Raw genomic sequence first — 24,038 nt, 5'->3', positions numbered from 1 at the left:
CTGTCTGGATCCAACTGCCTGATCTATCATATTGTTTGATGTTTGAATCACATAAATGTTTTTTTTTCTGTTGTTGGAAATTTTACATTCCATATTCCCACAACGAAATTATTAACTGGCTTATTTCAAAGTTAAATCTCTTGCTATCCAATATCACAACAAGTGTACGAAGTGATCTTTTCAACACGAAAACAATGTCCCTAAAACTTGGGGAAGGATCCCTTATACCTGGGCGGTCTGTGGTATAGTACAATTCTGTCCTGACCATCGCTGTTCCTCTACTCTGCGCCCACCACTGCCAGGAACCACAGACTTCAGCAACGCAGCTACCACAAGACCCCAAGGTACTCAGATGAGCCTCAGCTCACAGTGGGACAGCTTCACTGCGGTGGGACACTAGGTGCAGGTAGACAGATCCTGGGAGGAATCCCAGCTCAGGGCAGGTAGAAAGGCGGGTCCACATGTCACTAGGAAGACCGGGACCAGAGACCTGCCCTGAGCAGACCAGAGCAGCCGCGGGGATCACTTAGCCAACGCCTCTGTTCAGCACTAGAGAGGTTCTCTAAGAACCTTCCCAGACTTCCCTCCCTCGCCTCCCTTTGCCAGCAAGGGTAGGGTTGTTGCCAGTGAAGCCAGGGAGGGTCGTACTGGCTCCCGCAGCGCAGACTCCTGTCTTGCGGGCCAGGGTAGGGACAGGCTCCCGCGAGGTAGCGCGAGGCGGATTGAGGGCGGGAGGAGGCGGGCTCCCTCCAGCCAGGGTGGAGCCAACTGCACAGCAAGAGTGGGAGGCAAAGGCACTCCAGCCATGGGCTCGGGGTGCCGGTGCGGGAGACCAGGGGGGTCTCCCATGCTGCTATTGCTGCTGCTGTTGCTTCCCGCGTGTCCTCTGCTGAGCGCTCGGATGTTTCCAGGTGAGGATGCTGGGCTGGGGCGCCTCTAGGGCAGGGTGAAGTGGTGGTGGTCCTGGGTTCTAGTGCAACTACTGAAACACAGAGTTCTCCACCCTGGGCTACCTGGCCAGGACAGGGCGTGGGAAAGCCCTGGAGTAGACTTGCCCACACTTAGCTAAGCAAAGAGGCAACTCTACCCTCTCTTGAGTGCTGCCTATCTCTTATCTCTGCTCCGAAGCTTCTGCACCTCCAGACTATCAGGACAGGGCGTCTTCCTCCTCCAGGAAGGATTGGTGCCCTTGGGTCCTTGGAGTCCCGGTCTGCTCACAGGCCTAGCTGTCCTGTTCGGCTCATCCTCCCCTCAGATTGGCTCTGGGCAATGTGTATGGTGTTTATACGGTTGCCTTAAGTGGCAGTTCTTCAAGCAGGGGTGTCTGCCAGCAGTGCCTGGGACTGCTACTTTCTCTTCGGCCTGTAACCTCTCCTCACTCCAGTACCGCAGGGCTCTTAACATCCCCAAGTGTGTAGGGTCTCCAAACTCCGTGCAGCAGGCGCCTGGCTGGCCAGAAGGCAGAAGGACATCCGGGGAGAAGGCAGCAAGGGCTGAGGGCTGGATTGTTGGGCAGCCTGGAAGCCACCTATGGAGTCCTGCTTCATAAGGTTCTGAGGGGGCTGAGTGACAGCTGTATCACTTTTAGCCAGGCCATAGTTGATGGCAGGAAGAGAGTGCCTTTGTGTTCCCTGATGCAGCCTGGCTTCCTCAGTTTCCACTTTAGTCCCCCCAGACTCCTAGCTTCATCCTCGCTTTCTTCCTGAAGGTGGCCTTGCAGGACTGCACAGGGAACACTCACGCCTGAATCTGTCGCCCTTGGTGACCTGAGGCCAGCAAGACTTGGTTCTCCATATCCAGTTAAGCCTTCTCTTGGCTGAGAGATCTTTGACTTCCAGGAAGTCTTCTCTGTCCTTCCCTCTCCTCTCTCTTCTCTCCAGCCTCCATTCCAAAGTCACACCCTCATCCGCAGTGGCATGATGGCTCACTGATTAAGAAGCACGTGTGATTTTAAGGACGAGGTTCCTGGAGCTGCTGCTATTTCAGATTTTAAAGACGTGTGTGAGTGTTTTGCGCACACATACATCTGTGTACTGCGGAGGTACCAGGAAACCTGGGGGTCAGAACAGGGAGACCGAACCCCTGCAGCTGGAGTTGCCGATGCTTGGTCATGGGCCACTATGTGGGTGCTGAGACCTGGACCTGATTCTCTGGTAAACAGTGCTCTTACCCACCGATCCACCTCTCCAGCTCCTACTCCAGGATTTTGATGTCTGGGATCTAGAGAGGAGGTGGGAGAGGAACAAGGACTTAGGATGACCCAGCTGAGCCAACGAGAGTTCTTAGCTTTGGCAGGGCTAGGGCCAGAGCTGGGGGTGGCTGGGGTTTCTTTGTTTTTGTTTGTTTTTGTTTTGTTGTTGTTGTTTGTTTTGTTTGTCTGGCCCAACTGGAGAATCCAGTGTCAGGGATAAGTGGGCTTGCTGCCGCCTCTGGCTGTTGGAGCCTGGCTCCTGCAGGATAGGTCCTGGGAGTGTTTCTGGGACCAGATAGGAGAGGGGAGGTAGGAACATTCCTGAAGGACATTCCAACACCCTCTGAGTAAGGCTTGGCTCAGATATTCCTCCTGGAGCCCCCCTGGAAATGCCTGGCCCAGGATGACTGAGCCTCTGAACCCCAGCTCCTCCCTTCACCTTGACACAAAGAGAAGGGAGGGGTTCTGGATCAGGTCCCTCAGAGTCCCACCACCAGCATCAACCCCAATGGGAGTGGGGAGCTGTGGGGGAGACATCTGGTGGCTGTCTTACTCAGATGGCAAAGGAGGCCTCTGGTTACACATCTCTCACCCTAAAGGCATCTGCTGCCCAGTCTAAAAATACCCACGGCTGCCTCCTTCTTCCCAGCCCCTCTGCCCTTGAATCTGGGCTTCTTCCTGGAACCTCTGACCTCAAATCAGCTTCCCAAGCTCTGGCTGCTCTCAAATTCCCCAATGGGGATGTTTCCAGGTGCCTCAGTTTCTCTTTTGCCACCTCCCTGGTTGCTGCTCCATTCAAGGGATGCCCCATGAATACCAAACCCCGGGAGTGTTACAAATGGAGTCCAGCTTTCAGGACTCCTCCTTCCCCATGGCTCCCTGCTCCTAATTGCTATCCTGACACTAGTCTCTGTTTTCACCCCAGGAAATGCTGGTGGAGAGCTAGTCACTCCCCACTGGGTTTTGGATGGGAAAACGTGGCTCAAGGTCACCCTGAAAGAGCAGGTAACCATCCCTTATCCTGTCCTTATTAGGGGTCCTGGGTCTCAGCCTCTGTCTTCTCCCCCAAATGCAGTGTCAGTTTTTCTGGGGTTCTCAGAACCAAATCACTGTACCATTGAGCCACTCCCTGTCGGGTGGGTGGGACAAGGAGACATCTAGATGGCGTGAGTCTGCACACATGGAAGTCATTTTGGGCTTCCTCCCTCCCACCCTCTTCTATTCCTGGCCCTCACCCTCTTCTCCATGAGGGAACATCCAGGCCATCCCCACTCAACTAACAAAGATAAGTTCACAGTTTGGGGTCTAAAGCTTTTCAGAAGCTGTGTGTGTGTGTGTGTGTGTGTGTGTGTGTGTGTGTGTGTGTGTGTGTTCTGTTTTGATTGAGACAGGGTCTTGTTATATAGCCCTGGTGGGTTTCAAGTGATGAGACATCATGCCAGCTTCAGGAGCTTTTAAAGGAAGGACACCAAAATATCCCCCTTAGCCACGTTGATGGGGAACATGTGGCTCTGTGGACACAGTGCTCCCCTGTAAGCTCAGCTTCCACGGCTGGAAGCCACCTGGTGCGAGTGAGAAACCTGTGGTCCAGTCTCCTTGTATCCCCAGATGTATCCTCACTTCGGTTCACTTCTCCAGCACCCTGCCCAGCCTGCCCCTAACTCCTGCTCATTGCATTCTCCAAGAATAGCTGCGTGCCCTTACAGCTGTTCTGCACAGTGAGGCCAGCACTGGTATGCCTGTCTCTCAGAGAGGCAAACTCAGCCCCCCAGAGCTTGTAAAGTTACTCATGCTTGAATAGCTCATTGGTCCTAGAAGCCTGAGACCCCCTGAGAGCTAAGAGCTTCAGACTATTGCCTTCTCCTGCTCTCCTACAACTACTCAAGCTGGAGTTTGAATCTTACTTCTAGACAGAGGGCAGCCCCACTGTTCAAACCTGATAGTGTTGCCACCATAACCTGGGTTTCCAGAAAGCTAAACCTTCCAGCTAGGGCCTTCACTGGGGTCCCTCAGACCTCTAGGATTTCTCTCAACTAGTCAAGCAAAGATGACTTGTGGACACACACGGGTTCCCCTGACTGTGGCCTCTCTCCTTGCCTGGCTTGGTCTGTGAGAGAGTCCCAGGGGGGACTCTGCTCTGCGTTAGGAAGCCTGTGAGGACAGGACAGGAGGAGCTTTGGCAGGGCTTGTATATTTCACAAACAGGATCATACTTCAGGGTGGGGATGGGGCGCAGAGGGGGAGGGGGGGACGCTGGAGCAGAAGTAAAGGCAGCAAGGCCTGCAGAGGGAGGGGACCTTCCACGGGGGTCGGGGGGTGGGCTTCCTTTTTCCCAGAACAGACATTTTCCTGTAAAGCAGGGGGCACTCCAACCATATAAGCTCATGTTTGGGTCCTCATGGAGCCCGTAGCTGAGGAATTAAGGGCCATCTACTCTACACCTGCTGGGGAAGGGCCCCCTGCGAGATTCTTGGTCAGGGTCCCAGCCCAGTGCATTTTGGGATAAAAAGGGGAAAGTCATCTTGGGTGAGGAAAACATTTTAAAATATTACAGCAGCCTTCCCTGGAATCTCTTGGGCTAGTTCCAGTTCTGGTTTGTAGCCAGTCAGTGAGAAAGGAGAGGTGGCTAGAGGGCTGAGGCCAGACCTTCTGACATCAAGTTGAGAGAGGCAACACTTTTGGGGGAGCCAAAGTTGGGGTTTGTGTTTATTTCATGAGTTCAGTTATGAGGCCGGCCTGGGGGAGTTTCAGCGGGCCGGGCGGCTCCCTGGAATTGGAGGTGGAGGAAAAAGTCTGGCTTCTATCAGGAATGAGAGAAGGCAGCGAGATGGAGAGATATGTAACAAGGCAAGGAGCTGCAGATGAAGCCCGGTGATCTGGTGCTTGTTTGGCTCAAGCAAGGCCCTGGGTTCGATCTGCAGCACCCACAGCAAACTAGCAAGCCAGCAAACCTGCACACAATCAAAACAGAAACAAGGCCCTAGGCAGAACATGAGACAGCCAAAGCCTTAGCTCAACCAATGACCCACATCACTCTTAGTGCCCACTGCCCTCTGTTCTTCCTGTCTTCTCTAGGAACAAAAGAGACCAAGGGAAAGGCTCAGGAGCCCCTTTTCATGGGGCCCCTGTTTAAGGACATAGCATATGCCCATAGCAGACATAGCACACAAATCGACCTGAGCAACTTAGCAACCGCTGTGTCCATAGATGGTTGTTGTGCATCTTTAAGGGTCGGTGTCACCAACACAAGCACTGGGACCATCTGAGTTACAGCTCCCACATCTATCCACAGCCTGCAATGCAGGAGCCAGCTGTCCCTGTGAGTCTTCTCACTAGGCAGCTCTACCTCCTACCGGTTCCCTGGCAGGCAGGTGGCCTGGAGGCCTGGTGTGTCACTGCATTCCTTCTCTGTCAGATCTCCAAGCCTGACTCAGGGCTGGTGGCTTTAAAGGCTGAAGGCCAGGATCTCCTGCTTGAATTGGAGAAGAACCAGTGAGTACCAGCCTGGGGGTTGCTGAAGCCCAGACACAGACCCTCTCGGGAGAGGATCAGAGCTTTCTCGGGGGAGGCTGGGTGGGAAGTGACATGAGTGACAGGGAGAGTGGCTGATGCCTTGAGGCTAAAGTGGACTGAGCCCAGCTGTAGGTAAAAACATACCTGCTTTCCATCTCATACCCCTGCTGAGTGAGCACAGCCCAGTGGTCAGTTCCTGATACCTTAATTCAAAGAGAATTCCTGATGAAGGGAACTTCCACACATGGCAGAAAAAAAGCTACAAAGGTCAGAATCCAATGATGACAGTTCATCTGGTCTACCTGGAATGGTTCCATCTGCTTGGAAGAGAACAGGGAGGAAGGGGCTGGGCAAGTCCCAGTGGGACCAGATCGAAGAAGGCAGCCAGCAAGAAGCAGAGTTGAAATGAGTGTAAGGACGGCTGGCCGTACAACGGCCTGGAGCTGGGTGGGTGATCTAGAGGACAAGGTGAAGTTGGAGTCAGGAATTTTTGTAAGGAAGAACAATTGAAGTCAGGCATGGTGGTGCAGGCCTGTAAGTCCTGCTCCTCAGGAGGCTGGGCAGGAGAAACACAGAGTCAAGTCAGGGCCTGCCTTGGGTTATACAGAGTGAGTTCAAGACCTGCCTAGGCAACTTAGCAAAACCCTGTCTCAAAATATAAAGGAGGAGTGAGGAAGAGGAAAAGGGAAGAAGCGGGGGAGGGAGAGGAGGGGAGAGAAGAGGAGGGGAGAAGGAGGAGGAGGGGGAAGGAGGAGGAGGGGAGGAAGAGAAGGAAAGAAGGAAGGAAGAGAAGCACCAACAGCTACTCATTGATGGATGCTGTGTTCTTGGTGGGGGCAGGGAAGGAGCCTGAAATTGGAGTCATTACTGAGTAGAGGCTAGCTCTAGGAAAAGGGATCCTTGCCCGGGTGGGCTGAACAGAAGCAACTTCAGGCAGGTGGGACTTTGTTTTCTGTGGAAGTGGGAAGTAAGCCCCCATGAGGGGCAGATGGAGACATGGGATCTAGCAGTCTGAACAGCCTAGGGTCTGTTCTGCAAAGGCACGAGTGCCCTGGCCCCATGTGGCATGTCTGAGGCAATATCCCCTGACTCCTCTTCACCAGCCAGCTGCAGACTCCACAGCACCAAAGATTCCCAGCCGGCTCCTTCTGGTGCTTCCCACACTTCTGTTCCCTTGTCTAAGCCACCTCAGGGCTCGCTCCAGACCTTTGTCTTCCTTAGTCCGAGGTTTTTTCTTTGAGGCACAGTGAAGGAGGGTCCCAGAGAGAAAAGAACTCCAAGTACAAAGCAGGAATGGCACCCCCCTTGCTGTCCTTTCCCTTCTGACTCACTGCAAGCCTCGTTCAAAGTGGCTCAGTTAGCCCCAGGGGAGGAGACCTGGAAGCAAGGCCTGCAGGAGGGAGGTCTAAATTCAGTGACTCCTGAAACCCCCGCTTTCCAGCAGGCTTCTGGCCCCAGGATACACAGAAACCTACTACAGCCGGGATGGGCAGCCCATAGTGCTGTCCCCCAACCACACGGTGAGATGTTTTCATGGACTCTGAGGACAGTGTGAGAGGTGCATCCTAAATGCTCCCCTATCCCGTTTTGCATTCCTAAGGGGGTCCTTTAGGTCCCCCTTCCTCCTTGTCCCTCCAACTTGAGCCCCTACTGAGATTTTGGTATGAGTTTCCTCCTCTCTAGGATCATTGCCACTATCAGGGGTGTGTGAGGGGCTTCCGGGAATCCTGGGTAGTCCTCAGCACCTGCTCGGGGATGAGGTAAGGAGTTGGGGGAGAGGGCCTGGGGCTGCAGAGGTGAAAGCTCGGGAGCTTTTGTTTGTTTTTTGGTTTGGGGTTTTTGTTGTTGTTGTTGTTTGTTTGTTTGTTTGTTTTACACATCTCTGCACTCCCCTGCACCCTAGTGGCCTTATTGTGCTTAGCAGCAAAGTGAGCTATTATCTACACCCCTGGATGCCTGGGGACACCAAGGACTTCCCAACCCACAAGATCTTCCGGGTGGAACAATTGTTCACCTGGAGAGGGGCCCGGAAAGACAAGAACTCCCAATTCAAAGCAGGAATGGCCCGTCTTCCTCATGTCCCCCACAGACGGGTAAGGGGCACAGACTAGTGTGGATCTGGTCCTTCAAACCAGAGGAGACAGGAATGTGAGGACCTAGACGGGTTCTTCCTGTTTTAATTCGGAGGCTGAAGAATCAAGTTTGAGCCCAAGTTTAATTGTCCCCTCCCCCGCCCCCGGGGATTGTGGTGTGCGGCCAGGATTCGGTCAAGCAGTCTACCCCTCACCATTTGCCCCTCACAGATGAGGCGAGAGGCTCGCAGGAGTCCCAAGTACCTGGAACTGTACATAGTGGCTGACCACGCCCTGGTGAGGAGAGACCTAAGAAGTCTGACTGGGCTGGGCTGGAGCCTGCTCGGCCCTCTTATAGCCCAGGGATTTCTGCCTTCTCAGTTCTTGCTTCAGCGTCAGAATTTGAACCACACAAGACAGCGCCTCCTGGAAATTGCCAATTGCGTGGACCAGGTTGGGTGGTTAGGGCGCTTGGGAGCGAGGCAATTGAAAAGCTCTGGCCCGGTGTGCCTGGTTCCTGGCCTCAGCCAGTCTCTCCCTCAGATTCTCAGGACTCTGGATATTCAGTTGGTGTTGACCGGGCTGGAAGTGTGGACGGAGCAGGATCATAGCCGCATCACGCAGGACGCAAACGAAACGCTCTGGGCTTTCCTACAGTGGCGCCGTGGGCTGTGGGTCAGGAGACCACACGACTCCACGCAACTGCTCACGTGGGTGCCTTTTACACACACACACACACACACACACACACACACACACACACACACACACACACACACTGCTTGCTGGAGGTCCTTATTTCCAGCTCCACCCAGACACGCCCTGCTCCACCATCCTTAGGGGCCGCACTTTCCAGGGTACCACGGTGGGCCTGGCGCCTGTGGAGGGCATGTGCCACGCAGAGAGCTCCGGAGGTGTGAGCACAGTAAGCTCTGCTGGGGACCTAGGAGGAGAGAGGTTTGGGCAGGGTTTGTGGTCCTCAGTGAAGCCCGGCTCCCCAGGACCACTCGGAACTCCCCATCGGCACAGCAGCCACCATGGCCCACGAGATAGGCCACAGCCTAGGCCTCCACCATGACCCAGAGGGCTGCTGCATGGAGGCAGACGCAGAACAAGGAGGCTGCGTCATGGAAGCAGCTACAGGGTACGCACAGAAGGCCAGTGTCACCGGACCTGGACACAGAGACTGCGTTTCTTTGGTTACCCCTCAGTTCCCTCTTCCCCAAGTGAGGGTAGTAACCACCTGTTAATAGGGCCTCGGTGGGAGAAATGCCGATAAGGTCGAGTCTCAGAATGACTGCCAGACTAGGGTACTCCACTCTTAATCGCTAGTCCTCCTTGGGGCCCGGACTGCCCGATTTTAGCGTCACAGCCTCCTGTTTCGAGTTCCTTGCATTCCTTTCCCCTCCCTTCCCTAGACTGCTCGCTTAGCTTAGCTTAGGAGGTAACCATCTTGGCGGCTAACCCCGGGGCCCAGAGCGCAGTAGCAGCCAGAGCTTAGGACATGACACCTGCCTCTCAGATGGTCTCCGCACTAGGAGGACATCTGCTTCCATCTGTAGGCATCCTTTCCCGCGCGTCTTCAGCGCCTGCAGCCGCCGCCAGCTGCGCACCTTCTTCCGCAAAGGGGGCGGTGCGTGCCTCTCTAACGTCTCGGCTCCCGGGCTCCTGGTGCTGCCCAGCCGCTGCGGAAACGGCTTCGTGGAAGCAGAAGAAGAGTGCGACTGCGGTTCTGGCCAGGTCAGGTCACCTTCTCAGTTCCTGGGGTTCAAGGCTGACCCATGCTCCCAGCCTCTCCCAGATCTAACTTGCTCCGCAGTCACGTGTTCTCTCCTTTCCTAATTTCAGAAGCGCCCAGATCCCTGCTGCTTTGCCCACAACTGTTCCCTGCGTGCCGGGGCGCAATGCGCCCAGGGTGATTGCTGTGCGCGGTGCCTGGTGAGGACTCGAGATACTGGGGAGCGGCCTGTTGATCTTAGCTGGGCTGGTACCTTTCTGAGTATGAGCTTGATCCTGTGTGAGGGTTCACTTAGCACTCCTTCGGGCTTTCAGCAAAGACCTCTCTGCTTTCCTTTAATGGGTCATTGGTGTAGCTAAAGCCCGCAGGCACACCTTGTCGTCCCGCCGCGAACGACTGCGACCTCCCCGAGTTCTGCACCGGCACCTCCCCTCATTGTCCCGCAGATGTTTACCTACTGGATGGCTCACCCTGCGCTGAGGGTCGTGGCTATTGCCTAGATGGCTGGTGTCCCACGCTGGAGAAGCAGTGCCAGCAGCTATGGGGGCCTGGTGAGACCTAATGCTGGGCCTGACCTGACCACTACTAAAACCTGCGGTTTTCTACTGTGGGCAAGCTCCACACGTGAAAGCGAGGCCTGAGCTGCCCCGATTCTCTTCCCCAGGATCCCAGCCGGCTCCTGAGCCATGTTTCCAGCAGATGAACTCCGTGGGGAATTCACAGGGGAACTGTGGCCAGGACAGTAAGGGTAGCTTCCTGCCCTGCACACAGAGGTGAGGTGTGGAGCTGAGGTCTACAGCTGTAAAATAGGACGGAACATGTGGAGGGAACACTCAAAGATGTTGTCCACCTTCCACGTCCTCCCCAGGGACGCTCAGTGTGGGAAGTTGCTGTGCCAGGGAGGGAAGCCAAACCCACTAGTGCCGCACGTAGTGACTGTGGATTCCACAATTCTGCTAAAGGGCCGCCAAGTGCTTTGCCGGGGAGCTTTCGTACTCCCTGATACTCATCTGGACCAGCTTGGCTTGGGTCTGGTGGAGCCAGGCACCCGCTGTGGACCTAGAATGGTGAGCCCTGCCCACCCAACCCCTCCTGGTTATTGAGTCCTCCATGCCAAAGTGTTCTCCTCACTGCCCAGTGGGCACAATGCCCGTAGGTGTGCCAGGAGAGGCACTGTCAGAATGCTACCTCCCAGGAGTTGGAGCGTTGCTCGAGTGGCTGCCATAACCGTGGGGTGAGTAGCCTAAGGGGTCAGGGTGACCTTGGAGGTCCTTGCTACCTGGTGACTTTTCTATCCTCTTCTTAGGTTTGCAATAGCAATCGTAACTGTCACTGTGCTGCAGGCTGGGCTCCACCCTTCTGTGACAAGCCTGGCTTGGGTGGTAGTGTGGATAGTGGCCCTGCACAGTCTGCGAGTATGCCAATGGGGTGGGAGCAGGGAGGTACTACCTGGGCAGTAGCCTGCTTGGGACTCAGCACCCTGTACTCCACAGATCCAGATGCCTTCCCATTGGCCATGCTACTCAGCTTTCTGCTGCCTCTACTTCCTGGGGCTGGCCTAGCCTGGTGCTACTACCAGCTCCCAACACTCTGTCAGCAACCAGGACGGTGCTGCAGGAGGGACGCCCTATGTAATAGGTAGGCTCAGTGCCAGCCTCTGAGGGCTCCGGTCCCTCTTCCTGAGCCTGGCACTGTGACTCCTGCCTCTCAGGACTCATCAGGGCTTTGAAGAGTGAGCGGCTACAAGGAGCTGGGGCTGTAGGAGGCTAGATGGGGGTCCTTATTCTCCTCTGGATGTAGTGAGAGCCTATAGGCAGTGGGAAGAGGTCTATGGTGTGTATCACTGCCCTGACCAGCACTTGCCGATGCCGTTCTTTCCTCTCTCCCCCAGTACAGCTTCTCCGCCTCCCACCAGGCCGTGGCCTCACCTTGGATTTCTTTTTCCTTTCCTGCTTTAAACAAATTCAACACAGCCTGTGCTCCACTGTGTCCCTGAAGACTTCTCTAGCTTCCTTGTCCCGATATTTCAGCCATCTCCACGGCCTTTGCCCTAATTAGTCATTACTCCCTTCAAGCCCCTCAGTGCTAAGCCCAGCACCTCTTTGTGCTTCCTATCGCTGGCCAGCTATAGTGTTGACCACTCTGTGACAGGACTCAGTGCCTCTGTCCCCTGTAACTCGCCACAAACCCAATTCTCTGGCGGTCAGAAATGCCACCTAATAACACGAATGATCTACCTAGGGCTGCCTCTTCACAGGACCCCTGGGCACATTATGTCCACACCTGAATTTGGAAGTTGAAGGAAAGGTCAGGGTTTGGGCTAGAGATGTGACTAGAGGGCACCTCAGGCTCGGTACAGCACCAGCAGGCCCCAGGAGCCAGTGAGAAGGTCTTGGAAAAGCCAGGCAGTGACTGGGGCTCTGCAGGCAGAGAAACGGGTGGAGTGGAGTTGGAAGGGCCACTGCAGAGGGGGGACAGCTGCACACTGTCATCGGGATGGGGGTCTCAAGGACAGTGGGAACATTTGAGTGAACCATCAAAAGAAATGGCAAGGCCATGAGAAAGGTACAGAGTCTGGACGAGCAGAGCAGGCCTGAACAGAGCGAGGGAAGGCACAGCTCCCGCCCCAAGGGAGACATCTCTGCACCTCAGCTCTAGATGGGACCTGAGCGGGACCTACATCTAGAGTGAGTGAGGGAGTCTGAGTGGAAAAATTGGCCTCACAGAACTGGGATTGCATCATGCTATGCGGAAGCAATCCCCCTTTGTCTCATTCATGGTCACTTTCCAACCTTCTGAACTCTTACCTGTTCCATCCATGGCCCCTGCAGGGACCAACCTCTGGGCAGTGTTCACCCCGTGGAGTTTGGCTCCATCATCACTGGAGAGCCCTCGCCCCCGAGTAAGTGTGGCACTTCGGACATGGAGAGGGAAGTGAGGGTGGGTCCTTGCCTCCTTCTAGATGCAAGAGGCTTAATCTTCTAGAGGGTTAAGTAAAGGACTTCAATCCTCGTGCCCTGCTCAGCCAGGGACCCTTGCCAACAGCATTTGCACCCTTCATCTCTTGAATTGTTCTCAGACCCTGAGGAGTCTGAGCTTACCTAGGAGCTGCCTGCCCTCTGAGGCTTGTGCCGTGCAGACCTGCCCGATCCCTACGGTAGGTGAAGCACCCCAGGCCCTCCCATTGCCCAGTCACCAATCTGTCTCAGTTTGTTGCCTACTCCTCAGATTTATGGGCTATAAATAAGGAAACAGGCATGGGCCTCAGAGAAGCCATTGTCATGGAGACCAGGATGCTGGAAGCCCCCTTAAGGGCAGGGAAGGCAGACCCTGTGGTTCTTAGGACGAATGTGTCCTGCCACATAACTTGCAGCCTCTGGGCCCAGTCCTCAGTGACTCAGTGCACTCTCATACTTCCGATGGCCGGATGCTGAGCTCCCTACTCACCACAGGAACCCAGAGCCATCTCATGATGTATCCCACCTGCCGGGAGAGCCGTGCTATTCTGAAATGTCACAATGTATCTAGTAACAGTAAATCCACAAGCTCTATCAGCGCTGTTGGCTGTGACTTGCCGAAAGGGTCTGAGTGGTTTATCCAAGGACACTGAGATGGATTACTGCGAAATAAAGAAACTAGAAACAACAGCTGGGCAGTGGAGGCGCCAGCACTCGGGAGGCAGGGGAAGGAAGGTCTCTGAGTTCAAGGCCAGCCTGGTCTACAGTGTGAGTTCCAGGATAGCCAGGGCTACACAGAGAAACAAACAATTGAACAAAAAACAAAACAAAATTAGTAACACCATGTACAGACAGAGAAAACAGCATGGTGGGTGTTGGTACTCTGTTTAAGCTCCACCCCCACAGCTACCTGGCAGCAGCCAACTGAGCTTGACACTATGAAAAGGGGCTGCTTGCCCCTCCTTCTCTTACTCTCTCTTACCTTTCTTACCCCTCTTGCTCTTTGTTCTTCTCTGTTCTTGCCCCCACCCCACCCCCACATGCCCATGGCCGGCCGCCTTTCCTCTCTTCTTCTACTCTTCTCTCATTAAACCTTCCACATGTCTTAGTATTTCCTGTCCTGCATGGGCCGAGATTTAAAACCTAACAGTGGGGATCCTAGGAGAGCTCAGGCCCCAGCACCGGAGACAGCAAGGCAGAATCTCAAAGTCCATATGACAAAAGTGGGATCTGTTAGTCTTTCCTGAAGATAGGGAAGGCTTTACAGCATAAACCCGAAGGGGGTGAGGGACAGGTGGGAGAGCCCTCTGATGCAAGCTCACTGCTGTGGGACAGGCAGGGAGAACCCTCTGATGGGACCCTCACCCTAGGATGTCTGCCAGCTAGAGAATCAGTCAGTTTGTGTGTGTGTGTGTGTGTGTGTGTGTGTGTGTGTGTGTGTGTGTGTATGTGTGTGTGTGTTAACATTTATGAGAGGGAAAAGGCTGCTGCAGACATCTTGGCCGGAGCAGATTCTGCATTGGGACATTTGCATTTTAGGGCCTGCTCTCTCCCCTGGGGTAGGACACTTGCTGCTCCTTGCCTCTACAGCAGCTGTGAGCGAGAGGATGCTGCAAGTGTGTATGGCCGGATTAGCTCCAGCCCATAATCTAACACCAAGTAATTATGATTTCCCTTGACAGCTGGCCATTGACAAACACAGGTTCTTTTACTACAATTTTAACTACCAATATTAACTAATAATGTGTATAAAATACATACCACAGTGCATTATATATCTTAGTACATATATGTTAGTACATATGAATGTATTATATATATTATTTTTAATTAATATTATTTCATTTTATTATTTTATAAGTTGATATTATTTTGCTAAATGTTAATTACAATGTTCACAGTATATGTTAATATAAAATATAATATTAAATATTGTTTTATTATTTGATATTTTAATTATATAGATTTAATTAATATAATAATACCTATATATTTAGTACATATATATATAGCTCACAGAATGGCTATAAAAGTGCCAGGGGCTATCAAGGAAAAGCTAAAAACTAGCAGGTGATCTTCCTGAGTTAGTTCCACTGTACAATAAATGATGGATTTGTTTCTGCAGGCAAGGACGAGATTTCATTTTAGGAAAGATTCCTGCTATTAATATGCCTTTTCTGGTATGATTAAATATATAAAATAATCATTAGATATTAGTCCACCCTTTTGAGCAGATCTTTGTAGAACAATGAAGATATACTGTCTTGTAGTGATGCTATGCAGACAAATAGATGATTTATTAATTCTTAATTATGATCCATTAGAATTATAATCTCCTAAAATTATATTAGTAGTTATTAAGGTCTTTTATAATAAGACAACTATTAAGTCCTTTCTGGTGTCAAAACTGCATTGAGAACTCTGCCAGTCATCAAGTGTCACCAGTTAATTGCTTCTGAGATAGGAAGTAGGCACTGTAACTTAGAGAGCACTCCAAGAGGTTATAAAGCCATTAAGCAAAGGTCATAAAAAGGGAACTAACAACATACTACAGGTACAAGGACAGAAGATAAAATATTGACTGGGTTTATCAATACCAAACTTCACTAATTACTTACTCACAAAAGTTATGGTTTTTAACCCTCTATTAACCTGTAGAACTGGTGACTGCTGATGAATGTTTAACCAGATAGTTACTCCTAATTAATATGCATATAAACATTCTCTGCTGTAAATTTCTTATTTTGTTTATGTTTGAACTTCTAGTGAACTTTTGTTTAAAAAAAGGTGGGTGCTTGGGAAAACCATGTGAAATATTCTAGAAAAGGTACAGAAGACGAGGAAAGGTTACACCGGAAGACAGAACATTGGAGAGACGGCACCGGGAGTAAGGCATTGGGAGCAGAGCACTGTTACATCAGAGCAGGAGGAGCAAGCAAGAGAAGGAGAATGCAGAGTGGAATAACTTAGAAACCATGAGGAAGCATAAAAAGCTAAGAGAGCAATGTGCAGAATGCAGAGGGAAAGAGGAAACAAGAAGAAGCTGCAGAGAGAGCAGGAGGAGCAGGCAGGCTTCTCCTTACCATGGGATGGAATGGTTTTTTTTCTTAATAGCAAGGCAGGCTTAGTCTTACTAAAGAAAACAAAACTCTCTTCTTACAGACTTGGGTTTAATTCATTTAGCAATAAAAGGGTAGAAGCTTTTCCTTTCTTTTTGCAGTAAAGATCAGAGCTAATTTTTCATGTGGAATGAGTGGAATGAGCTAATTTTTCTGCACTGGCTCTTGGTCTTTTGCTCCATAGACATATGTAAGTATGGATGTGTGTGTGAGTGTGTAATTATAAGATAGCATGTAAGCTGAGACAACTGGGTTGAATGGAGATTTGTGAGTGTGTGTGCACATGAATCTGTATATGAATTTATGTGAGTTTAATCCATAATTGCTGTGTAAAAGTTTTTCCTTCTGTGAGTGTGATTCTCTTCTCCTGGTTCGATAGAAGTTTATTGCTCCAAACTTCCCCCTAGCCTGACAAGCGAGAGGCATCTGGACAAGAGAAAAGGCTCTGGCAATTAATCCTTTACTTGATTACCCAATTCCTTTTTCTTAGAGAATTTCATAGGAAACTTTTTAGAGAGAACATAGAAATAAAGGCTTAAGGCACTTGTTGAAGTGTCCTCTTTTCCTCCTAAGACTTCCACTAGCAGACCAGGAGTTAGAGCCGGGAGTTAGAGCAGGGAGTTAGAGCTGTGTAGTTACAGCTGGGAGTTAGAGCTGTGTAGTCAAAGCTGGGCAGTTCTGGAGGAGATAGAACAAAAGCTACTTTACTTAATCCCTTGCTGCTTTAGGATAAAGTACTAAATGCCAGAGATGGCAGTTTTTGGCCCCCAAAAGGAACTTGGGCAGATCAGCTACAGTAGTGACGTGACTTAGACTTAAGATAGGTAAACATTTTATTATTAAACAGTAATCCCAAATATCTCATAAGATCAAGTCTTACCTCTGCCGATGCTCCTCCCTGTTTGCTGCCTCAAGAGGAACCAAGCAGAAAGGAGAACCCCCAGGGCTGGCCCCTGGCACAAAAGGGTTAAAGATGCAGAAGCATGGGGAAATGAAGAGATGGCTCAGCTGTTAAGAGAATAACTTACTCTTCCAGAGGACCAGTGTTCAGGTCCCAGTAAACATATCAGGTGCTGCACCATCACTCTCCAGCTGTAGATCTGACACAGCTGGCCTCCACAGGTACGCACGCGCACAAACGTGACACACCTGTTACCCAAGGGAAAAAGTCCTAGGACGAGGGTCAGTGAAACGACTGAATGTCTCCATCCTCAGCAATAGCACAGGGATAGCTCTGAGCTCAAGAACTCTCCCCTGGGACCATGGGGACATTTGCTCTGACCAGTGGGGGGAGGGGCTTACCAGTTCTCCGAAGTCGGATCTCCACATGGTAGCAGGTGGGATGTAGAGATTGAAAGCAAACCTGGAGAGTTTTTACATCTGAGTCATGGCACGATATGATGTGTTTATAAAATGATAAGGAGAGGAGAAGGAATATGTTTTGGTGGACGTGTAGTCAGGTATGGGGGAAGGGGTGCCTTCGTGGGCCCATGCTGAGGCCCTTCCACCTGAGGGATCAGTCACATAGTATGGTATAAAATAGAGTCGCATAGTATAGAACAGAGTTTATTCAGGGCATGGGGAGGGCAGTTAAGAGAATAGTAGAGACAGAGAAAGGCAGATAGAGAAAGAGAGAGGGAGAGGGAGAGGGAGAGGGAGAGGGAGAGGGAGAGGGAGAGGGAGAAGAGGAATAGAATAGAGGCCGGCCAAGACCATGTGGAGAGACAGGGGAGAAGGGAATGGGGAGAGAGTGGGATGGATCAAGAAGGCAAAGCAAGAGCACGAAAAAGAGGAGGGGGCAAGCAACCCCTTTTATAGAGTCAGACATACCTGACTGTTGCTGGGTAACTGTGGGCGGAGCTTAGACAAATGCTAACAGCACCCACAATTAAAAGTAAGATAGATATGAAGCAGCAAAGCTGAAATTGTCAAGTGCTTGTGTAGCACAGACCAAGTCCAGGGTTTGGTCCCTACCTGTTAGAATGTTCTTGGTATCACACAAAGGAACACTCATGCAAAGACAGGGTTTCTCTGTGTAACAGCCTTGGCTGTCCCTGAAATCCACTGTGTAGACCAGGCTGGCCTCTAACTCTCAGAGATCCGCCTGCCTCCCCAGAGCTGGGATTAAAGGCGTGTAATGAAGGTGACACCTGTTCCTTTCACCATTGGTCCGGCCTCAGTCTTCTTAAAAGACTCAGTACAAAGGACATAAAGGAAAGTGGGGGGGGGGGCACTTAAGCCATTTTAAGTTTGAAATATAGTAGGGGCTTTATGTAAAGAAAAGTTTTGCCAGAGCAGGATTCAAACATTTGCATAGATGTTTTACAAGGTCAGAAGATAAAAAAAAATTGATCCTTCTCTGGAACAAAAGCTTTACACTAGTGTTTACTAGAAAGACTAATGTTTAATGTTTCTTACTCACTAGATACACCAAGTATGAGGCATACACCTGTCCTGGTGAATGTCCTGTCTTCCATATCTGTGGACATTTGAACATTAGGTCCCCAGGTCGTGACCCTGTATGGGGAGGTTTAAGAGGTGTGGCCTGGCTGGAGGAAGGGCATATGCTGGGGGCAGGATTTGAGGTTTCAAAGCCTCCCACAATCCCCAGTCTGCTCTCCCTGCTCCCAGTTGTGGCCCTCAGTTCCCAGCTGGCTACCTCGCCTGATGCTGAAATGGGAAATTCCCTGGGAGTCTCATGCTGGGAGACGGAAAGATGGCAGCCAGTCTGTCATGGAGAGATCTCATGCGGGCCTCACAGGATGACACTGAAGCCTCGATGAGGGTGGGTGAATGGTGGGCAGGGCTGCCTAGCCTTGGCCTTAAATTTAAAGTTTAATTTTACTTCAGGACTAGAGAGCAGGGCAGTATTCCGTGGATCCATCTCTCTCTCTCTCTCTCTCTCTCTCTCTCTCTCTCTCTCTCTCTCTCTCTCTCTCTCTCTCCTCAGTGTAGCCACATTCAACAAATCCCCCTTCTCTGCTTTTAATCTGGTTTATTTTTAATTTTTAATTGGGTTTATTTCTTTTAATCTGGTTTATTGGGACAGGCGGCCAAACCTAGTTTGGACGCAGTTTGTGACTGTAAGCAAATGTATAAACTGGCAGGGTGATCACTCCAAGTTGTCATTACGGGGAAGGTTTTTATTGTAGATAAAGAGAGAGAACAGTCAGAGGCATATGGAAAAGTCTAGAGCAGAGAGAGGAAGAAGTAGACATGCCCAGTCTGTGTGTGAGAGAGAGTAACAGCAAGGGACAGGAAACAGAGAAAACACAGTGAGAGAAACAAGAAGCAGAGCAGAGCAGGGTAGGGAGGGGAGGTGGGAGGAGACACAGGGAGGGAGAGGACATATTGAAAAGTAGCAGGTGGGAGTGCTGGTGGCACACAGTGTAATCCCTGCCCTTGAGAGGCAGAGGCAGGCAGATCTCTGAGTTTGAGGCCAGCCTGGTCTACAGAGTTCCAGGACAGCCAGGGCTACACAGAGAAACCCTACTTCACAAACAAACAACAGAAAGCAGACCAAAACAACAACAGCAACAAAAGAAAAAAAAGAAGGAAAAATAGCAGTGCTGTGAGGATGGGTGACTGTGGGGAGGAAGCCGTGAGCTGGAGGGAGCTTAGGGTGGGGAAGAGGTGAGAAGCATGGTGAGAAGATTCTAGTGTGCAGACTGAAATGTGTGACAGGTACATGAGAGACTGAGGAGTCTGGAGGCCAGCATGGGCCATGATGGGCTGACAGGTGCCACTTGTCCCTTCTGCCAGTGAAGCTGAGGGGAACCAGCGTCACAAGTTCCTGAGGAACGCTGGCTTTTACCTAACTGCCAGGCATCCACCTAGAGTCCAGGCTGAGCTATTTTCTGGATATTTGAACAGAGTTTTGGAGCCTGGGGAATTGGCGTGTCCTCTGGACCTGACACAGCCAACCTTGCTTACTTTGGATCCCCCATATGTTCAGCTTTCACAATCTAAGCTAATGCATGGCTTTAATTATGTGCTCTGTCAGGCCCCAGTCCAGATTAATGTGTGTGCATGTGTGTGTCTGTGATCAGTTACTTATGTATAAACGTGTGCGCATGTGTATGTTTGTGATCAGTTACTTGTGTATTAGTGTTTGTGCATGTGTATATTGTAATTATTATTCATTAGTGGGTGTACATGTGTTTGTGATCACTTACTTATGTATTAACATGTGTGCATGTGTATGTTGTGATCATTTAGTTCTGTATCAATTCTAGTCTTGGAATTACATTTATTCGAGCACATTGCCTTGCCCTCCTTCCTAGCAGGAGGAATGGTGCTTTTTAGCACACAAGGGGACTTTCTTCTTACTTCTCTAAGGAAAATGCCTCCAAAGTCAAGGCCATAAACAAAGCCCAGGGCTCCAGGAAATCTTCTGCTAAAGGATTACAGGAAAGCAGCCCCACCACATGCCCTGGAGTGTGGAGATTGCCAAAAAAAAAAAAAAAAAAAAAAAAAGAATAAGAAATGTGTCTGACATACCTCTTTCCCAAAGCAGTTTCTCCAGAAAAGCAGTGTCTGTGTCTGGTCTGATGAGATCTTGCCCTCATCCCTTCCTACTCTCTACTCTCAGCTACAAAAACTGTTCTCAGACTCTGCATGGACCTCTCCTGGGCCCTGGAGGACCCACCCACAGGATCCAACTGAGTATTCACTCTTCTGCTTTCTCCCTCTGGCTTCCTTTTTACATCTGTGGCAGAAAAACCAGGAAGGGCTTCCAGCCCTATTGGGCTCCTTCCTTCACCAGGCATCGACCTCCCAATTGTCATTTGTTTCTTTCTTTCTTTCTTTTTTTTTTTTTTTTTTTTTGGTTCTTTTTTTTTTCGGAGCTGGGGACCGAACCCAGGGCCTTGTGCTTCCTAGGTAAGTGCTCTACCACTGAGCTAAATCCCCAGCCCCTTGTCATTTGTTTCTTAACCTTCCAAGAGCCACTAGGGTCCTCCCTGGCCCCTACAGCTCATGCAGGCTGAGGGCCAGTATATAACCCAGAGATCTCACCCCAGTTCTAGGGATCCTTAGTGCCACATGACAGAAGCCAGGGTTTTAACTCTGCACTGTCAGGAGTAGTGAACTCACCCTTTTTCTTACCTCCGGCACCACACACAATGTCAACCATCATCCTGCTGCTGTGTGAGTGGGAAAGGGCTGGGTTGAGTTCCTGCTATGCCTTTCTCTCAGACCCCAGGGGCTTTTTGTTCCTGGGTCCTGAGAAATTCTCAGGCAAAACTTCTGTCAGACATAACAGTGTGGAAGGGGACCCAGGTATCTGCACCCCAGAGGGCTCTGAAGCAGGACCAGGCTTCTGTGGGGTCCCTTCTTCTAGTTCTCTGAGGATGGCATTATTTTACAGCAGGAGCCACCATCCATGACTCCTCCATAGGAGGAGGGGAGCAGGAGGGTCTAGAACACGGACTCATTGTCTCAGGTGAGAAATCCTTGTACTGGCACAGCTTGTTAGCTAGAGTCTCAGCGTGTGCCTGTCACAATGTCTCAGCGTGTGCCTGTCAGTATCTGTTCCTGGGGCCATGGCCCTGCAGGCATGGAAGCCTGATCTAGGTTTTAACACATTTCTATGGTGAGGACTCCATTGTTCCTTTCGCCTCACTTTTTCTGCCCTGATGCTCCTCAGAGCCAAAGGCAGCAGCCATGTGGTGACAGCATTTCCCTTACCAGCTGGACTCCCTATCAATGACCTTGTCACATTCTCCACATCCACGTGCCGCTCCCCCACACAGCTCTTAGTGGCCTTGCTCGGTGTCTCTCCTAACTGAGTACTCTGTGACAAGCAGAGGAGCGAGTTTGTGTTTTCCTACAATGTAGAATGTACTGAACAGCAATGAATTCACAAGCTCTATCAGGTTCTCTGTCTGTGATGTGGCAAAACGTCCTGATTTCCCTCCACAACGGACCATTTGCAGTTCCATTCTTTTTCTTTTCCCTTTTTAAAAACAAAACAACCACAAAACAAAACAAAAACAAAAACCAGGGTCTCCTTTGTGTCCTTGGCTGGCTTGAAACTTACTATGTAGACCAGGGTGGTCTTGAACTCACAGAGATCCACCTGCCTCTGCCTCCCAAGTACTGATGTCCACCACTACAATCAGGACCTCTGTTTGTTTGTTTGAACTGTGTAACTCTGCTTAACTGTTACAAAAGTGTTACTGAATAGTGGGAGTCACAGTTAGTGGCAGTGACAATGTCCTAGATGACAGTCTGGGCTCAGAAGGGTTGCTGACTGATAGATAAAAATCAGCATCCCTTAGGAACCTGTAAAACCGGTTTCTGCCTGCCAGGAAATGCCACTTCCCTTATCTCTGGCAAATGTCGTAGCATCTATTTCTCTGTTAGCATATGCCTGTAACAGGCATCAAAGCTAAACCCTGAGTTCCTTCTTCAGGCATCAAAGCTAAACCCCGAGTTCCTTCCTCCTCCGGTTTCTATCAAGGTATTTACGATGCACACGGAAGCCTCTGGGCTCTCCTGGCCTTCACACACCCTGCCCACCTACCTTAAGCTACCTTTCAGGCTCTTTCTGCTCCCTCCCACTGCAGCTACCTGCTCTGGTTACAACTAGGAAGACTTTCCTACCTCATTTGCTGCTCTCCATCTCCCAAAAGTAGCCATGGCAGCTTTGGCCTCCCCCAAATGCCTTTTCTTTCTTCACCGCCCTAGATACAGCCATGCAGCAGTTTCCTGTCTGGTAAACCCTCCTTTCACCCATGGTGGTCCAGCTGATTGGGTCCACTGTGCCCTCGCCGGCAGGCCCAAAGAAAATTCCAAAAGGTGGCCCAATATCCAGAAATAGACACAACCCGGACTACAGAAGGATGTCTGGCAGTTAGATAAAAACCAGTATTCCTCAAAAACTCGTGAAGCTGGTTCCCCTTGGCCAAAAAGAGCCATGTCCATTACCCAGGGCAGAAGGTACATATGGCTACCTACGACACCTGTCAGCCATCACGGCCCATGCTGGTCTCCAGATTCCACGGTCTCTCAAGTACCTGTCACATTTCAGTCTGCACACCAGCATCTTCTCACCTCCTCCCCACCCTAAGCTCCCTCCCCACAGCCACTCGTCCTCCTTATAACCCTGCTGTTCCCGCTGTTTTCTCTCTGCTCTGCTCTGTTTCCTGCTCTGTTTCTCTGGCCTCGGCTATTCTGTCTCACAGGCAGCCTTGCCATGCCCAGTCTGCTGGCCATGTTCAGTCTTCCTCCCTCTCTCTCTGCTCTGAACTCTCCCAGTTGCCTCTAGCTGTTCTCATCGCTACAATAAAAACCTGACCCTTAACCATACCATGGAGACAGCGAGTCTTCTTCTTTTAAAAGATTATTTATTTATTTATTTATTTATTTATTTATTTATTTATTATGAGTACACTGTAGCTGTCTTCAGATACACCAGAAGAGGGCATCAGATCCCCTTACAAATGGTTGTGAACCACCATGTGGGTGCTGGGAATTGAACTCAGGACCTCTGGAAGAGCAGTCAGTACTCTTAACCACTGAGCCGTCTCTCCAGGCCCTGTATAACCAAGAAAGTGAAAATTAACATAGACCTTAGTGTTCAGAAACAGATTTCTGTTAGAGCATGGCCTGGCTCTTGTGCTGACTGCGTGTGGGCATCCCGGGATACAGGGTTAGCTGGGAAGCTGTGACTACATAGTTCTAGTCCCTTCCAGACCTTCTGCAGACACTGCTGCATGTCTGGGACAGTTGTTCCAGCTGCTGAACAAGTTCTGGTGGAACACTGTCAGCCTGCTCTGGGGTCACAATCATGTCACTGTTCCTCCTCAGTATTTGAAGGAAAATCATTTTTAGTCTCAGTGCTGTATAAATAAATTCTCTCTATAAAATCAAAGGCTGCGTTGCATGGAATGAAATGTGTGGGGAACATTTTCTTCCCTGCTCAGGCCTCTCTTCCTGGCAGGGCTCCAACATGTCCTGGTCTGCCTGCACCAACTCCAGGCTATGGTCAGCTGACTGCTTACCTGGCGTGTAGCCCTCCTTGGCCCTGCGTTCTGCCAGTCCCCAAACCTGGTACCAGGTCAATGCACTGAGCCAACCCCTGTAATAGTAATCTCCGGGGGTTTTCTATGTCCCTTTTGCTCCCAAATAACTGTAGAGTATTTCTATGCCCACTCTAGCCCTTTTTAGCTCCTGAATGAAGACACAGAGACCTCGAATTTTTATCAATAAGTTGCACGGTCTAATAGCTGGGAAGGGTCTTATCTTGTCTAACCTGGCTAGGCTACCTACTGCCCAGCCAAATGCCCCATCACTTGCCATCTGGCCTTACTCTGGCTCACTCTGGTCTGTGTGTCCTCCTGGCTGCTTTCCCATGGCGAATCCTCCAGGTCTTTCCACGTCTCTCCACAGGGTCCTTCTCTACTCTCTGGTCTCCTTTGGTACCCAGTGACTGGGATTGGAAGT

At 50.7% G+C, this 24,038-nt stretch overlaps 1 protein-coding gene across 32 annotated transcripts; it reads left to right on the top strand.

Annotated features, from left to right (window-relative positions):
• Positions 1–770: 770 nt before the first annotated feature.
• Positions 771–22,901, top strand: Adam33 (ADAM metallopeptidase domain 33). Of its 32 annotated transcripts, none has more exons than XR_015682954.1 (24): positions 788–911; positions 2,841–2,942; positions 3,117–3,196; positions 5,607–5,683; positions 7,146–7,224; positions 7,388–7,464; positions 7,608–7,797; positions 8,008–8,073; positions 8,158–8,229; positions 8,320–8,486; positions 8,617–8,701; positions 8,778–8,920; positions 9,339–9,516; positions 9,625–9,714; positions 9,870–10,065; positions 10,179–10,287; positions 10,383–10,581; positions 10,671–10,748; positions 10,821–10,929; positions 11,008–11,152; positions 12,346–12,416; positions 12,594–12,671; positions 20,959–21,033; positions 22,281–22,901. XR_015682954.1 is itself a non-coding variant. In XM_087652130.1 (22 exons), the coding sequence occupies exons 1-22, from the start codon at positions 806–808 to the stop codon at positions 12,617–12,619; spliced, it is 2,442 nt and encodes an 813-aa protein (XP_087508256.1). In that variant the 5' UTR covers positions 788–805; the 3' UTR covers positions 12,620–13,065.
• Positions 22,902–24,038: the final 1,137 nt, after the last annotated feature.

The sequence above is a fragment of the Rattus norvegicus genome, chromosome 3, assembly GCF_021556685.1.
Source record: "Rattus norvegicus strain SHRSP/BbbUtx chromosome 3, alternate assembly SHRSP_T2T, whole genome shotgun sequence".
In the NCBI taxonomy this organism is placed as follows: domain Eukaryota; kingdom Metazoa; phylum Chordata; class Mammalia; order Rodentia; family Muridae; genus Rattus; species Rattus norvegicus.
This window is presented reverse-complemented; position numbering and strand designations above follow the sequence as displayed.